The 17388-nt window shown below is 50.5% G+C and overlaps 1 protein-coding gene and 1 long non-coding RNA gene across 3 annotated transcripts in view; both read left to right on the forward strand.

Moving 5' to 3' along the window:
• The window catches only part of ITGB5 (integrin subunit beta 5), a 116210-nt gene extending 109714 nt beyond the window's left edge, over nt 1–6496 (forward strand). For both annotated transcript variants that reach the window (XM_081571712.1, XM_081571713.1), the window contains 4 exons: nt 1476–1579; nt 3778–3897; nt 5199–5365; nt 5998–6496. In XM_081571712.1, coding sequence (XP_081427838.1) covers nt 1476–1579; nt 3778–3897; nt 5199–5365; nt 5998–6093 — 487 coding nt within the window. In that variant the 3' untranslated portion in view covers nt 6094–6496. The remainder of the gene's footprint in view (nt 1–1475; nt 1580–3777; nt 3898–5198; nt 5366–5997) is intronic.
• Nucleotides 6497–8397: 1901 nt separating this feature from the next.
• LOC145538872 (uncharacterized) overlaps nt 8398–17388 on the forward strand; it is a 39081-nt gene continuing 30090 nt past the window's right edge. The window contains exon 1 of the long non-coding RNA XR_014077302.1: nt 8398–8557. This is a non-coding gene — a long non-coding RNA (uncharacterized LOC145538872). The remainder of the gene's footprint in view (nt 8558–17388) is intronic.

A 17388-nucleotide genomic window follows, 5' to 3' on the forward strand; every position in this document is an offset into this window, starting at 1 on the left:
AGAATATTTCCATGAAGTCATTCCCAGGAGAGAGGAATTTTGTGGCCCATCCTGGGATGGTTGAATTCTTCAACCTATTAGAACCCTGGTAAGAAAGTCTTATCTGCTTTCTCTCCACGATCTACTCCTTGCCCAGTCCTCCTCAACGTTCAGAAAGCGGAGGAAGGACTTGGGGAGGGACTTGACGGAGAGGCAAGGCTCCTGGGTGCTGGACCCTGTTGCCTTTGATTCCTCATTTCCCTCGCCTGTAAAATAGAGCGACTTAATGAAACGTTCCCAGCTCCCTTCAGGCCTGGCATCCACTGCACAGTTTTTGCCCTGGAAATGTAGTAACTGGTTCCTCCATCCCAAGGAATTTAAAAATGAAAATGATAAATGTGATGCATGGCAGTTATATTTCCTGCCATATTTTTGCCAGAGAGCCTTCTGGACACACGGCCCTGTTGGCCCCCATAGGCCTGTGGGGAACAGGCTGCTGTCCCCTGTGCCGCTGAGGCTCTGTAAGCTTCCCTCTCACCCCCGCCACACTCTCGTGCCAGGACACAGCTGCAAGGAGGCAGTGGCCCTCCCAACATGCTTAGCTCTGGAGTCCTCACCCCATTTCCTGGAGAAGCCCGTTTGAGGGATCTCTTACCTCCTTGCAGGTCACCGAGCACCATCACCTCAGAAAGGCCCTGCAAGTTCCCCTTCAGCTGGCAGTTTTGTTCCAACCCACTTCTCCCTGGAGTTGAGTTCTTGCCACCCCATTTATGCCCCCCTACAGTCCCCCAGAGGGGTTAGGGACCCTCTCTCCCCTCCACAACAATCTCAATGAACCTTTAGAGCTTGGCTCCTATGCCATGTGGGCTCTGTCTGAGAGGGAGAAGGGGGAAGGGCCGAAAGTCTCCAGGACAGTGGTTCTTAGCCCTCACGTTTACTCAATCCCTGGGAGACCAGGCTCCAGCCCTAGAGATTTCGTGGGTGTGGTTGGGCCCCCGGCAGTGATGTCCTAAAAGCCCACCCAGAGAGGTTAATACGAAGGAGGGCTGAGAGCCCTGCCTTCGTGATGGTCTCCTGATGGGGATCTTGGGAGTTGGGGCCATGGGGGTGTGAGAACCCCTCCTCAAGGCCAGGAACACTTTTTTTTTTTTTTTATCATCAGAAGCTCCTTGTTTTGGGCAGACTCCTCAGGGAGGCATTTGACGCAGGTGGATGTGGCTCCTGGTGTCAGAATTTGAGAGGCCTCCAGCCTACAACTTGACATGGGGACCAGACACATCTCTAAACTCACTTAGGCTCCTCCAAAGACCTTCAGGCTTCCCTGCATGAGGGCAACAGGGAAGACAGTAGGGCTAAACAACTGAAGATAGGAGAAGTTAAAGCTTCAGGGGCCTGAAGGAGGGCTGGGATCTGCACTCTTGGGGCATGTACTCAGTTACATGTGTGGAGCTGATCCACAGCATTTAACACACACATTTGTCGCCTCTCTTCCAAAGAGACTGTGTCGAATGCTTGCTGCTTCACTCAGGGAGCTCAGCTGATAACCAGACCTGCCAAAACCTGTGCAAGGATGAGGTGATCACACGAGTGGACACCATTGGTGAGTATGCTGAGTGGCCTGGGCAGCCAGCCCGTTTTGGATCCTGGCAGACATGTAGAGACTCTAGCCTGTGGGGATGATCTTCAGGGCTGCCTGGCAGACAGGACGGTAGTTTTAGCCTTGAGTTAGAAGTAGCCTCAGGTTCTTGGTGAGCCCTTGCTGGCTCCCCAGGAGGACTTGGGGTACCTAGGCTAGGGCACAGGTTCCAGGCTCTTCAGGGTATAAGACCTCCTTGTTCATCAACATCTGTCCTGTCCCTGGGCCCAGTCCTTTTTTAGCTACATCTCCCAGGCTTCCTGAGAAGTTGGTGTATTAGTTAGAATAAATACTGTTAGCTGCCCCAACAAACATGCCCCAAACCTCAGTGACGTAATAAAATAGAAGTTGGTTTGTCACTTACTGAAAGTGAAGATGTTCCTGGTTGACAAGGCCTCCATTGGTCCTTCAGGAGCCCAGATACCCTCTCAATTTTGGTTTCCACCCTCCCCCAGGTCCTCAGAATTCTCTCCATTGAGTCTACAAATGGGGAGGACAGAGGGAAGGATTAGATGGGAGGTTTACATGGGCTGGACCTGGAAGAGTACATGTAACTTCCCCCCAGAATTCAGTCACCCGACCACCTTTACTCCAGGAATGATGGGAAACGCCATCCAGGTGTGCCTAGGAAGCTGGGAAACCATGTTTGGTGACCAGCTAGCCAGTCTCTGCCCCATTTGGCTTCAGCGCAACACAGCTTTCTCAATGTTCTGGCATCAGACAAGGCAGAGCTTGCATTCTGTCCAGATGAACCCAGGATAGAATTCCTGCAGGTCTCTCTGCTCCTTGTTCCTGCCTCCCTGGTCTTGACTGATGCTCTGGCCAAATCATGGCAACCGAGTCATGAATGCCATCAGCACATAGTCACTGAGCACCTGCTGTGTGCCAGGGCTTGTACTGCACCTGGGAGCCAATGGGGAGCGCCCCACCCACCCAGTCTGGCCTCTCATGCCAGTTTTCCTGCCCTGCTTCTGTCTTGTGACTTGAGGCCTGGCTCGCAGCAAGTTATGCCTGCAGACCTGGGCCATTGTCTCATGACTGGACACCCACAGAAAGACAGGGCAATGCCTCTCCTGACCCACTAACTACTCCTTCAAATGTTGCTGTTCACACACAGCTGTGACCTGAATAAGGTGCTTCACAGAGAAAGTTTCTGTTCCAATTCAGCAGTTATCCTTCCTTCCTTCCCCCAGGCTTTTACACACACACACACACACACACACACACACACACACACACGCTTGCTCACACTCAGCCAGACTGGGCTTACGGTTGGGGTTTGAGAGGAAAAGCCCAGGCCTCCGTGTCTGATAACCACTCAAAACTGTCTGGTCCCAGGTAGAGCCTCCTTTGAGCCACAGGCTTACAGAGAGTAGAACTAGAAGGCGTTCCATGTCACAACATAACCTGCAGTTGTTATTCAGGACCAATGGGTCATTCCCTTATCACCCGCCTCCCTCTTACTTCACACTCTTCCCCGCTTCCTTCCCCTCTAGAAATCAGTCTAACCCTGACCCAGGGAAGCCTTTGACTGTGGATAATGCCTCGGGGGCGGGGGCTGGAAGGGGTGGGGAGGGTGATGCCTTCACCTCAGGTGACAGCCGTGTGGGGACAGCAGGTGTGAGGCAGTGTGAGGAAGGGAGCTTCTTCCCACGGAGCGAAGCAAGCAGTGTGCCCCATGCTGGGGGCGGGGGAGGTGCAGTCTCTCACTTCACTTGTCTCATCGCCTAGCGGAGCGGAGCTCTCTCGTTTCACATCTCAGGACAGCACTGCCAGCTCTCGGCCTCTGCAGCTGGCTCTCAGCCAGGGGACTCGAGTGTGAGCTCTCACCCAGGCCTCCGCGGGCAGCAGGACAGCCCCTTCTTTATCCAGTTCCATTGTCCTGTCCCTCCTGGCCATAGTGCGTCCTTTCCTTCCACATCCCCATAGTGAGTGCTGCAGAGGTTCCCTCACATGGAAGGGAGTTTGCATCCCCGGGGCAGTCTAACTCAGCGCTGGGCCTGCATTCTTGATGTGAGAGACTTGAACTCACTCTTAAGTCCCAGTCAGCCTCTCTGCACTCCTTTTCTTCAGGGGCAGGATTTGGCTCCTCACCCCATCCCTCGGTGGTTCTGAGTTACTTGGAGAGACACTCAGGACATTTCTGCTTGGTTTTCTTCCAGTGAAAGATGACCAGGAGGCTGTGCTTTGTTTCTACAAAACCGCCAAGGATTGCGTGATGATGTTCACCTACTCAGAGCTCCCCAGTGGGAAATCTAACCTCACGGTCCTCAGGGAGCCAGGTGGGTGAGAGCTGGCCCCGTCGGCTCCCCCAGGGTGCTTGGTTTCTGACGTATCACCCATCCTCTCCTCACCATCCTTTCCAAACTCCAGAGAGAGGAGGGACACAGTTCCCTGTGAAGATCAGGATCTAAGGCCTCCTCTACCTGACTGCTGTAGTTCAGAAGAAAGACGATTGTTCATCTGGGGATCATCGCTGGGGCGGAGCTTGGGGGCTGTGACTGGAGGGAATGGAGTTATAGGAGGATAGGGCCCTGCCCTGGGGGAGTGTCTCATCTCAAAGGAAGGGGTACAGGGGTGACAGTAAGCACAAAACACACTTAACCTACATGGCTAACGGCAGTGCGAGTGTGCAAGGCAGGTCCGGACCATCAGGTCTAGGCATCAGGGAGCTCTGGGTACATGCACGGCCCTGGCTGGGCTGCCGCTTCCCAGAGTGGAGTCCAGGAAGGGCAGAGCGCTGGGTTAACATTCCCACAAGTGCTGTGCCCAGCCGCTGAGGATGGCACGCTCTGACCCAACATGGACAATTCTGCCTCATGCTCTGGGCCCAGGGACCAGTAGCCCTTTTCCTTGAGATAATTAGGGTTTCTGGTATGACCCCTTTTATTCTTCTCTGGAGGAGGCGGGGGTGGGGGTGCAGAAAAAGATCTGCTCTCTTGAGTTCACAGCATCACAAACTGCTTCCACATGAGGCCAGACCACATAATTTGCCTTCCCTAGGCAGAGGCAGAGGGAAGGGTTGTGGTCTCAGCCCAGGATGCACGCCTGAAGAATGAGGCTTTGTTTCCAAGCGCTGTCTTTGTGGTTCTTTGAAAATAAGCACATTTGCTCCAAAGGCTCCACACTAGGGGCTTACAAATGTTGGCTGGCCCCCAGCCCAGCCCTTGTGGAACGGCTTCGTGAAACCTCCTGCCGCCTGGTCTACTCCCGAAACCATTTACGTGAAAGTTGAGACGTGGTCCAGCATCCTGCATGAGAGGCGGGGCCGGGCTGGGGCATGGGTACTTCGAGTTGGGGGGATGCAGCTGTGCACAGGGCGTGTGGGGAAAAGTGGAGCAGCCTCTAAGTTCTCCTGGACTTTGCCCTCAGTTTGCTGTGTCGCCTTGGGACAGTCACCAGCCTTCTTTGAATCTTTTACTTCATGTGCAAGGGAGAAACCCGCCTGCCACCCACACCTCCCAGAAGCCTTGTGAGGGTCTTATGAAGCACAGGAAGGCCTCTGGGGAGAGCTGGTGGGCCTGAGGTTGGAGTGGGGACACGGTGATGCTGGCGGCTTGCTCACGGTGCCCTGGTTCTCCAGAGTGTGGGACCGCCCCCAGTGCCATGACCATCCTCCTGGCTGTGGTTGGCAGCATCCTCCTGACTGGGTTTGCACTTCTGGTCATCTGGAAGCTGCTCGTCACCATCCATGACCGGAGAGAGTTCGCCAAGTTCCAGAGTGAGCGATCCAGGGCCCGCTACGAAATGGTATGCCAGTGGGAAGTTGGAAGTGGGAAACATGTCAAGCTCAGGGGTCCAGTTGAGTTCAAGCAGAGGCCCCCTAAGACCTTTAGCATTTAGAACAAAGAAGCGAAGCCTGAGGGGTGGAGTGTACCCAGTTCTGAACGCCCTGCACAGAGCCCTGCACCACACCTAGGTCAGGAGGCTCACGAGCAGAGGTGCTGGGCACAGTCTGAGCAGGGGGAGTCTGGACGGTCTGGACACAGCCCAGGAGGGGACCCCACATACCCACAGTCTATTGCAATGTCTGTGTGTGCCTTGCTTCCCCAAGCAGACTGCATGTCACCCAAGGACAGAGCACAGTGAGTGCCCCCTGAAGTCCTAGTTAGTTTCTGTTAAAACTGGAAGGGACTTTAGAGACCATCTGATGGACAAGGTCCCTCATTTCAGAGATGGAGAGAGAAAGTTCAGGGAAGGGCGGGGCCATTCCAGGCCAGTGGGTTGGAGGAGCAAGTCTTGCAGCACAAGACAGGTGCCTCTACCTGCACGCTGAGCCCGCTGCCTTCCCGGTGACTGACCCTGGAAGGGCTTCCAACCCTGTGTGTGTTTGAATGAGTGAATGAACTAACACATGTCCTCTTATCCTCCGTGTTCTGTAGGCTTCAAACCCTCTGTACAGAAAGCCCATCTCCACACACACCGTGGATTTCACCTTCAACAAGTTCAACAAATCCTACAATGGCACAGTGGACTGACAGCTCCTTCCCCTCAGAGGGCTGGAGGGGTGAGCAGTCAAGCCAGAGACTGACACGCTCTGGACAGCTGCTGGGCTTAATCACTGCTCCCTGCTCCACCAAGCACAGAGACCTTCCGGCAAGCCCGGGCAAGGAGCCCGTGCAGGAAGGCGCCCGGCTGTGCCGGCTGGCCACCCCTCCAAGCCTGGCCACGGTACTCTCGGCTCTCCTCAGCACGTCCAGCTTGTCGTCTCAATGAACTACTGAGACGCGGGCCACGTCCTCCTTCTGGGAGGGCTGGGCCTCAGATCTGGCCCCATGAGAAGGCTCTTGGGAGTGTCAAGAGTGTGTAAAATCCACAGTCTGGCTTCGCTCTTGTTGATCATGTTTGTATGAAATAAAATGATCGTGCATTTATGTATAATCCTGATTCCCGAGAATTACCTGCCTGGTGTCTCTGCCTCGCACATGGGTGTTAGTGACGGGATTGAGACGCCTGTTGAAGGCACGTAGTTTGCAGATGTCAGCTTTCTTCTGTCCATGTTCTAGTACTTTTGTAATGAAATGAGATTGTTTGGGATTGAAAGTAAAGATTAAAACCAAAAGATTTTGTGTTTGACACTCTTAGTGACATGCACTTACCTTCTGAAGTGGCCATGAATGGTGCCCCAGCAGGGACCCCTCACAAGCCAGTCCAATACTCCAGACCAGGGCTCGTCATACAGAGCTCCATGCAGTACTCAGGGGGCAGTCGGGGGATGGGGGGGCACTCCAGGGAGGGCTGAGCAGATGTCTTTGGACACTCCCATCTTTTACTTAGGTTTGAAACTGTAAAGATCACCTCTTTGGCTTCTCTCCCATTTCCCAGGTGCTAAGGCGGCAGATAGATTGTGCAGATGAAGGGTCAAGATGTGGCTTCCACGCAAAGTGACTTCTTGCACATTATAACAAGTTTCCTATCAGCTGTCCTTCCTGCAGGGCCCTTTAAGGCCTCTCTCTTTCCATATCTGAGTCAAATGATCTGATCCTGTCCCCTGTTTATAGATGAGGAAACTGATCGCTGGAGAAGGGATGGGGCTTTCCCAGGTGTCATTAAGTGTAACTAATGACAAGCTGGTACAAAGAGCAGGCCTCACAAGCAAAGGTACCTGCTCCTTTTTGCAACATCTGTTTCACTAATCACTTAGCTGTCGCTGGCATCACTTTAAGGCTATTGGGCTTTCATTCCAGATTCATCTGTTCTCAGCCTTGGGCCAAATTCCCTTTACTTCATTTCGGCAAATGCTAAGACACAGTTAACTTGTTCAAAGTCTGATTCTACCAGGCAGCTCTGTAAGGGCACAGCATTCTTGAGCCATGGACAGAAGGATGAATTGCTCCAGGCTTCCACCTGATGTGGAAGTTCGGGCTATTTCCTCGGTGACACCAGATGGCTGTTGCACACAGTGCCCTGCTGCCCCCTGCTGGAGGCTCTGGGGACAGCTGTTCAGAGACCTGACTTGAGATTCTGACCCAGTGTGTGATCGCCTTACTTTCTTCTGGTGATTTGGCCAGGTCCTCACTGCCTCCTGTTAATACAGATAACGGAGCAGGAGCTGAGGGTGCTCTGGACCTTTGCTCTGCAAAGCTCTCTCAAACTGAGGGCCCATTGTTGCTGAGATGTGGAAGCACACAGGTGAGAGTGAGCCTCCTAATGCAAAAGGACCTGCTGCTGTGTGGCCACCGGAGCGCCTGCAAGGAGCACATACATGCCTGGTGGTCTCTGGAAAACTCTTTACTGTTATCTGTTTGGACAGGTAATTAGTAACGTGTTTGTTGGAAAGGAAGAGTAGGGGGTTTCTATTTACTTTTGTAGTCAATCTTTGTTGACTTAATACAAATTTCCAAATGGTATTTTATTAATTTTTAACAAGTTTTCTAATTGCAAAAGTAGTACATGGAAAAAAATGAAAAATAAAGAGATCAGAAGGAAAGTAAAAATCTTTTACAATCACAGCACACAGAGGCAACAACTCTTGTCCTTTTTGTGGACGACATCTCAGTCTTTTCTCCCGTGCATGTATGTGAGATTTTAACCAAATCGGAATTATGCCGTCACTTTTCAAGAGGACTGGGGATTCTCATTCCACTTGGTTGACTAGTACTTAGTCAAAGTAACAGCTGCCTCTTCTGGGGTGACATTTTTTTTTAATTTGCTTAATTAGGTTCAAAGCTGGCGGTGATTATCGTGAAACTCGGGTGAATTTCAGGTAACAGCAAACAGATGGGGAGATCAGAGGGGCGGAGAGACGGTCCTTTTCTCTGTTCACATGACATCTCTTAATTGAATAGCTCCTCCCTCTCTGGAGGGCTCTTGTCGTGTGGGGCTCCTGTTGCTTCTGAGAAGGGCAGCCTGGGGAGCTCAGCTTCCACAGGCCTTTGTGACTGGCTGGGATGGGGCAGTGGAGTGGAGGAGGACAGCCGCGTGGAGGACACTCAGAAGAAGGTAAGAGCCTCTGAAGCATCCTTGTGGACGTGTGAGGCCTGTTTGGGAGTCTTTCTGGCTGCGGCTTCAGCATGCCCGGGTGGGGGGCTAAGAAGGCTTGGTGAGGTCTCTCCTGCGCTGACTTCCGTTTGCGCCTAGCTCAGGGGCTCCAGGCTTCCCAGGAAGGATGTGGTTCCACTCTGACCCTCGGAGAAGGATGTAAGTGCAGGCAGGACAATGAGAGAGACAGCTGAGCAGGTGGTGGTGCTGGGAAGGGCGAGCTCGTCCTTCTCAGCCCCCAGGGCTTCTCCCACTGAGCTTGTGGCTTTGGGGATGGTCACTGCCCAGCCGGCCCCAGCTGACAGCGCCACCTCCAGGACGGGCTGGTGGCGTGTCACAGTGAGATAGATGGTCTTTGTGTCCAATTTGTGTCTCTGGAATTCAGTGCTGCGACGTTCGATGCCTCCTTTCGTCATACCATGGGAATGTATAATCTAACTTTGGTGTCTGGAATTTTTGCTTTTGGTTGTCATCGGTATCTTGATTGTCAAGAGGCTGGGAACTAAATGCCAGGAAATGGAACCTACCTCCAGTTCTTGCTGAGATCCCTGTTTTCTCCATTGAACCCCACCCCCTACACGACCCCCTCAATCTTCGCCTATCTCCCCTTCCACACACACTTTCTGATCCTTCTGATGTCCTGCTCTGTAGTGCTTTGTTTTAAGTGGCCTTGAATTCTTGTTGCAAACAGGCAAGCTCTAGGCTGTAGGTAACCATAGGGATGTGTGCTGCGGTGACCTAGGAGAGGAGTTCTTGGTCATATTGTGTTGGGGACACTTTGGTGTTCTGGTGAACTTTTACTAGAATAGGGCTAATACATGTGTAAACAGGCGTCATACTAAAAAGCCTGGACCTGTTTATCAGGGCAGCTGGTTACTATTTACCAGCTTAGTTTGACTTCAGAACCCCTTGGAATACTCGTCAATCACAGCCTCATTGGTTCTACCTGCATCAGATATCAAATGCCTGAAGCGAAAAGCAGCCTCTCTCCATGTGACCCTCACAGTAGTCCCACCTGGTGTTCAGGGAAGGTATTTCCCATCTTCCTAAGAGGCGAGTTGAGACCAGTCGCTCTGGGAGAGGTTGGCACGTGAGACCCTGGCTCTAATGTGATGCTCTCTCCTCTGGGTTCACCTTCTGGGAAAGCAGGGCTGTCATTTCTTATCTCAGAACTCCGCCGTGTAATGAGAAGGCACACATTTACTTAAAATTAAGTAAGTGTGGATGAAGAGATTATGTCCCTTGCCCTCCCTCTTACATCTTTTTCTCTTGTCTCCATCTCATCAGCAATCTCTGAGGGTACATGTGTGGTCACCAAAAATCAAGGTACTTTTTCTATTTAAAACTTGAGGGAAGATGGCAACTGACACACATTTCATAGTTCCTGGCACCAAAGTTCAGAAAAGTTTAAAGACTTTTCCATGGAGGTGTTCGTGCAGATGCTGGTTCAGGGCTCACCTCCCTGCTGGCTCAGCCAGCCCTGTGGGAATAGAATATTTGTATGAGCGGTTGTGTGTGCTGCTTGGTATTCACATCCTCGCCTGTGTCCATAAAACATATTTTTAAGAAACCTACACTGAACAGAACATACCGTCAACTGAGGGTTGTGGGTCGCACCCCATGTGAGGATCCCATGTGGGCGGCAGAGCTGGGCAGAGGTCCCAGGAGAGACGGGGAGGCCAGGGCTGCCTGACTGCCTGCCAAATGTCCCTGAGGGCTTGTTCCTGCTCAAGCCTGGGGGATTGTAGGCTTGAGTTGGGAGACATCCCCTATCTGACAGACCCAGAGAAGAAGGCAACAGGAGGGGAGGGAGAGGGGATGCTCCGGCCCGAAAGGAGACCACAGGGGCTTGGGGAAGTCTGAGGGCAGCGGGACGTTGAGGGTGAGAGTGGAAGAGGAAGTGATAAAAGAGGAGGGAGACCAGAGACTGACGAGGCTGTTTTTCCCTGAGCCAATTCTTTTTATTTATTTATTTAGTTTCTGGCTGCACTGGGCCTTCGTTGCTGTGCGGGCTTTTTTCTCTAGTTGCGGCGATCGGGGGCTGCCGTCTAGTTGTGGTGCACGGGCTTCTCACTACAGTGGCTTCTCTTGTTGCAGAGCACAGGTTCTAGGGCGCACAGGCTCCAGTAGTTGAAGTACCCAGTCTCAGTAGGTGTGACTCGTAGGCTCTAAAGCGTGGGCTTCGTAGTTGTGCACATGGGCTTAGTTCCTCCACTGCTTGTGTTATCTTCCTGGACCGGGGATTGAACCCGCACTGGCAGGTGGATTCTGATCCACTGTATCACCAGGGAAGTCCTCCCTGAGCAAATTCTATGGTCATCATTCAAGTGTGCAAAAAACATTATTTTTTAAAAACTCATCACCTCTACTTCAAGTGTCTGTTGAAGCGTCTGTTCAAGTGATGGTAGAAAACAAAGCCACTGGGTAAAGAGGGACGATGTCTTGTTAAACACAGTCATTCCAGGGTCTCCTGAGCCCCACCCTGCAGGCTCAGTGCAGCATCATGACATTGGAGGCAGGTCCACAGAACTGGCTGTGCACATGATACCTGCTAAGATGTCACTGCCCTCATCAGGACCACATTCCTGCATGGCGGTGGAGAGAGCCTTCAGGTCGACCAGTCCTGTTTCTCAGTTAATTTCCAGGCCCTTTTCAGGGAAATGTGGCTTCTCCCTCACGTTATCTGGAGCCACAGGCTGCCTCAGGCTCTGCCCCAGGCACACCCGGCCTCCAAGTCCACTGCCCCGCTCCATGCTGGGGTCTCTGGCATCGCTGCTCTCCTGGGCCCCTCCTGGAAAGCGAGGCACAGAGCTCCTCTGCTGTCTGCCTGTCGATTTCCCTCCCTCCCTCCCTGTCTGGAGTGGGGAGCCTGTACCACAGCCTCCCCCAGGATCTGACTGTGTCCATCCCTCCACCTTCTATTCCTCTCCCCAGGTCAGAACACTCCTCCCCCACTCCCTTGGTGGGAAGGGGAGAGGCAAACGTTCTTTCAGACTAGTCCTTCTGCCAAGACCTTGAACTTTAAAAGTTAAAAAAATATTCTAATTGTTTTGTTTCTCTCTGTATTTCCATTGTGGCATTACTTTCCTGTGGCACAGAGGCCAAGTGTGGGCTTGGAAGGGCTGTGGAGAAAACAGACTGCGGAGCAAAAAAAACAAAAAACAAAATCACTTGATAATTCATACAAGGCCGGATTATGAACTTTAAATGCCCTAAGACCTAAAAAAGATATGGCATCTCATGTTCTATAATCTAAAATAAAAGCAGCATTTAATAAGACAGCAGTTACTATTAAATAAAGAACCCCAAGGAGTCCTGATTTGCACCTCCCCCCTTTAAAAAAAAAAAAAACCAGATTCCTTCAAAAAACGTGTTTCGGTATCCTTGCTCCCTGGGCCTCTTGGCCCATGCCTCAGACAGGCGATGGTGTGCCTCAGCACTGATGGCATGTATCACGTCCATCTGCTAAGGGGTGGAGGAAGCAAATGGCAGAGTCCATGGGTGACACGCTGATTGATGCTGGTCTCTCTGCTGAAGCACAGTAGTCACACAAGAGCCAAGTAACTGTTTTGGAGAGGTCACTGACAGCAGCCGAAGGGGAAGGCTGAAGGAAGGCAGGAAGGCTGAGTCTTGGTGGAATCAGGTTTTCGTCTTCCTGGTGACCGGGGCTAGATGTGGGGGAGATGCAGCACACTGTTGAACGTGTCAGTCAGCTATTGCTGCACAGCAACCTCCCAGACCCGAATTCCACGGCATGCAAGGATGCGCATTTACTACATGCTCGCAGGCTTACAGACTAGGTGAGGCCCCTGAGCATCAGGCTGTGGAGGGCTGGTGTGGGCTCTGCTCTGTTTTTATTCTCCTGGGATGTGTGAGCTTCTCAGGGCCTGTTCTCCTCATGGTGGTGGCAGACATGAAGGGGTGAGCAGAAATCTGAGTCTGGGCTCAGAACTGGGGCCCTGCCCCCTTCCCCCACATTCCATTGGCCAGAGAAGGTTATACAGCTGAGCCCACCGGTGAGGTGTGGAAATACCCTCCACCTCAAATGGGAGGAACTGATAAGTCGTAAGGGAAAGTGTGTGGATTCAGGGAGGAAGGAAGGATGGGGCTATCAGTAGGACTGTTCCTTGTTCTGGCACTTCCTTTTGAATCTTGGTAGCAGTGAAGCATGCGTCTCTGAGTTGTGACTGATGGTGTTACTGACCAGGGTTGTTTGGCCTCCTTAATCAACAGAAAGTGATCAGAGGAGGGACAAGAAATTCAGGCAAGGCTTTATTGGGGACCTCTGCTGCAGCAGAGGGGAGCAAGAACAAACCAGTGGGGAGCGAGCTTGTTCCTTATATGGGATGAGGGTAGGGGTGTGTCCAGGGGGTTTGGTCCAGGGGGTTGTGTTGTTGTTCAGTCACTCAGTTGTGTGCGACTTTTTGTGACCCCATGGAATGCAGCACACCAGGCTTCCCTATCCTTAACCATCTCCCGGAGTTTACTCAAACTCATGTCCATTGAGTCAGTGATGCCATCCAATCATCTTATCCTCTGCCACCCCCTTTTCCTCTCGCCTTTGATCTTTCCTAGCATCAGAATCTTTTCCAGTGAGTCAGGTCTTTGCATCAGGTGACCAAAGTATTAGAGCTTCAGCATCAGTCCTTCCAGTGAATATTCAGGGTTGATTTCCTTTAGGATTGACTGGTTGGATCTCTTTGCTGTCCAAGGGACTTTGAAGAGTCTTCTCCAGCACCACAGTTCAAAAGCATCAATTCTTTGGTGTTCAGCCTTCTCTATGGTACAACTCTCACACCCACATATGACTACTGGAAAAACCATACCTTTGACTAGATGGACCTTTGTTGGCAAAGTGATGTCCCTGCTTTTTAATATGCTGTCTAGGTTTGTTATAGCCTTTCTTCCAAGGAGCAAGCGTCTTTTAAGAATATACAGAAAAACTGTACAAAAAAAGATCTTAATGTCCCAGATAACCACAATGGTGTAGTTACTCACCTACAGCCAGACATCCTGGAGTATGAAGTTAAATGGGCCTTAGGAAGCGTTACTATGAACAAAGCTAGTGGAGGTGGTGGAATTCCAGCTGAGGTATTTAAAATCCTAAAAGATGATGCTGTTAAAGTGCTGCACTCAGTAAGCGAGCAAATTTGGAAACCTCAGCAATGGTTTTACAGGACTGGAAAAGGTCAATTTTCATTCCAGTTTCAAAAAAGCCCACCCCTTTGTGGTGGTATGTGCAGCGGGGGATGCACAGTACCCTGCTTTTGAGCTCCTGCTTTTGCTCCAGGCTCTTCAAAAGTGGAAGTTGGTTTTTTGGAGTCTCTTTGTATCTTTTGTCCATAATTTGGCTCCAGCTACATGTTTGTTGTGCTTAGTCGCCCAGTCATGTCTGACTCTTTGCAACCCCGTGGACTGTAGCCCGCCAGGCTCCTTTGTCCATGGGGATTCTCCAGGCAAGAATACTGGATTGCCATGGGCAAGAATACTGGGTTGCCATGCCCTCCTCCAGGGGATCTTCCCCACCCAGGAATTGAGTCCAGGTCTCCCACATTGCAGGCAGATTCTTTACTGTCTGAGCCACCAGGGAAGCCCCATGCATGCAGTTATTTTTAGTCCCATATGATTTCTTTGTATTTTGTTGCTCAGGGAGAAGTGTGTCCAGGTGCAAGCATTGCAGCCCTGCAGCAAAGGGTCCCAGGTCTGTCTCATTCCCGCCTGAGAGACTCCACACACTTATTCTTAGGGGCTAAGGAGCTGAAGGTCTCTTCTGAAAATTCTTCCTGCTGGACAGAGGCTGCAGTCCCTAGCCTACCCTAGAGATGTAGAAGTCCCTCACTTAACTGTTCCAGGGACCTCTAGGGAGCTGAATCCTGTTCTTCTGCAATGGACTGAATTCCTTAAGCCATCATGATCCTTACTTCAAACTACTGGAGCCTGAAAGATGCAAACTTAACCAAAAGGTTAAACAAGGGCTAAAAAGAACCACAACAATAGCCGTTAAAGAGCCTAGAAAGGGAAGGAGCCAGGTGAATTTTGGACTTACTTAGCTGTTGACCAGACAAAGCTATTAATAAAATTGTCTGCCAAAACTATGAAGCCACTCTGTCTGAGCATATATTTCCTTAACATTAACTTTCATTTGTCCTGTCCCATTGATCCAAATGCAGCAGGAAGTATTAGTTATTGTGCAAACTCTGCTTTGTTCTGCCAGAAAGCAGTCAAGGGCAGGATGATCGTCAAGAACCACATCATCCAAGGAAACAAGAGAGGTCCCAAGTCCCATTAAGGCTTCAACTAGGAGCCAGCCCGCTACATCATTTTACTTATCTGTTGTTGGTTCCTGCCTTTTGTATAGGTGTCTCAGGTCTTTCACTGGCTCCCAGGTATACTGTTCTTCTGTTGTGATCCAAGGGGTTTCTGGACATAAAAGCTTTAGTCTGGACAAATGTGCACAGCTAGATATCCCTTGCAGTTTGACAGCAGTGGGGGTGGTTAAAAGTACTTTATAGGGACCCTTCCACTTTGGCAATAGCTAATCTTCAGGAGACCCCTCTTTCTAGGTTTAAAGAACTTGGTCCCTGGGTTTATTTGTGCAGAAATTCCTCCTCTATATTTTAGTGGGAGCTGGAAGTGTCTTGTGGACATAGTCCTGGACTGCCTTCTGAACTTGTCCTAGATTAATAATATATCTCCGGGCCTGATTCACATCCTCATCCAGTAGAATGGCAGCAGTAAGACAAGGTCTCAGACCACTCCTGGGGGTGACATGGACCCTGAGAAGTGCAATAGGAAGCAAGTTGGTCCAGGGTTCATGAGTTTCTTGACAGAGGTTTGCTAAGGTTTTCTCTAAAGTGTGGTTCATTTTCTCTCTTTTCCCTGAGGACTAGAGATGTCAAGAGGTATGTGGCTCATAGTCTATCCGTAGGGTTGTTGTGAGCCCCTGTGTGATTTTTGCTATAAGAGAAGACCCGCTATCACTCTGCAGGGACTTTGAAAGTCCAAACCAAGGAATTATTTCTTTTAAAAGGGACTTACCAGGGCTTTCCTGGTGGCTCAGTGGTAAAGAATCCACCTGCCAATGCAGGAGACACAGCTTCAGTCTCTGATCTGGGAAGATCCTACATGCCTTGGAGAAACTAAGCCCATGCTCCACAGCTGTTGAGCCTGTGCTCTGGAGCCACAGCTGCTGAAGCCTGTGTGCCTAGAGCCTGTGCTCCTCAACGAGAAAAGCTGCCACAAGAAGAAGGCCGCCCACCACCACTAGACAGTAGTCCTTGCTCTCCACAACTACAGTAAAGTCCACGCAGCAACGAAGACCCAGCACAGCCAAAAATAAATGAGTAATTTTTTTTAAAAGGGACTTACTGACTTCCATAGCCTTTTCAAGTAAGGTGGGGAAGGCTTCAACCTATTCTGTGAAAATATCAACAAACAGCAGAAGATATCTATATACTGGTTGTGGGGGCATGTGAATGAAATCTAACTGCCAGTCTTCCCCCAGATATGTCCCTTGGCCTTGAATTGCCCTGACTTACAAAGAGCAGATTGGATAGGTCTGTGGGTTATTACGGGCACATAAATCATAGGAAGCATTACTTGTTTTACTGTTCTTTTAAGCCCATTCCCTTCCCTTAAGCTTTTTGCATCAAGTCCCATAGTGCGTCCCTCCCATGGTGGCTGGCATCATGTAAGATCTTAGTGAATTTTCCATTGTTGAGTTTCAGGGATTAGAACCTTATCCTTCTTTTTATACCAACCTGTGCTTCTCTTCTCATAACCCCACGTTTAGCATTTTCTTTTTCCTGTGGGAAATACTAGGGAAGGCCAGGGAGTTCAGGGGGACCCATCACTAGAGCTATAACTTGTTCAGGTTCCTGCAAATTGCCTGTTTTGCAATTTGATCAGCTTTGCTATTCCCTTGGCCCACAAAAGATCCACCCCTCTGATACATCTCACTGTAGGGTTACAGAAGCTACACTGCTTCTAAAACAGCCAGATCCAAATCTTTGTGTTTCATGGGGGAATTTCTAGCAGTTAATGTTCCTCTTTATTTCCAAATAGCAGCATGAATCTGTAACACGTGATACCCACATTTAGAGTCAGTAAAACTATTTAATTTCTTATCTTTCCCTAATGGCAAAGTTCTCATCAGTGCAATTAGTTCAGCCTTCTGGGCTAATGTTTAGATTGGCAGGCCCTTGGTTTCTATGACTTCATCTAGGCTAACTATGGCATACTCTTGCCTTTTGGGTTCCCATTTCTACAAAACTGCACCCATCATTAAACCATTTGACTGCAAGGCTGTCAAGAGGCTCATCTAGAAGATCAGACCTGCTGGAGTAAGTTTGTTCTAGGGTCTTCATACAAGTCTCCTCTCTCGACTGCTGGCAGCAGAGTTGCCAGGTTAGGATCTTGCACACTTTTAAGGTAATGTCAGGGGTGTCCATCAGGAAGGCCTGATACCTTATTAACCTTCTTCCAGTCAACCAATGATGTCCTTTGACTTCCAGCCCAGATTGTACCTGATTAGGGGTTAGTACATCTAAGTGTTGTTCCAGGGTGAGTTTGGAAGCCTCATTAACCAACAGGGTTGTGGCTGCTGCTCCACACAAGCAGCTTGACCAGCACAGGGCCACTGAGTCCAGTTGTTTTGAAAAATGAGGCAGTGGTCTCTGTCTGGTCCCAGCTTTTGGGTCAGGACTCAGTGCTATCCCTGAACTCTTGTTGTGAATGAATAGCGTAAAGGGCTTGTCCAAATGTGGAAGCCCCAGTGCTGGCGCTCTACTCAA

Source organism: Giraffa tippelskirchi, chromosome 2, assembly GCF_054371585.1.
Source record: "Giraffa tippelskirchi isolate mGirTip1 chromosome 2, T2T-mGirTip1v1.2.pri, whole genome shotgun sequence".
In the NCBI taxonomy this organism is placed as follows: Eukaryota; Metazoa; Chordata; class Mammalia; order Artiodactyla; family Giraffidae; genus Giraffa; species Giraffa tippelskirchi.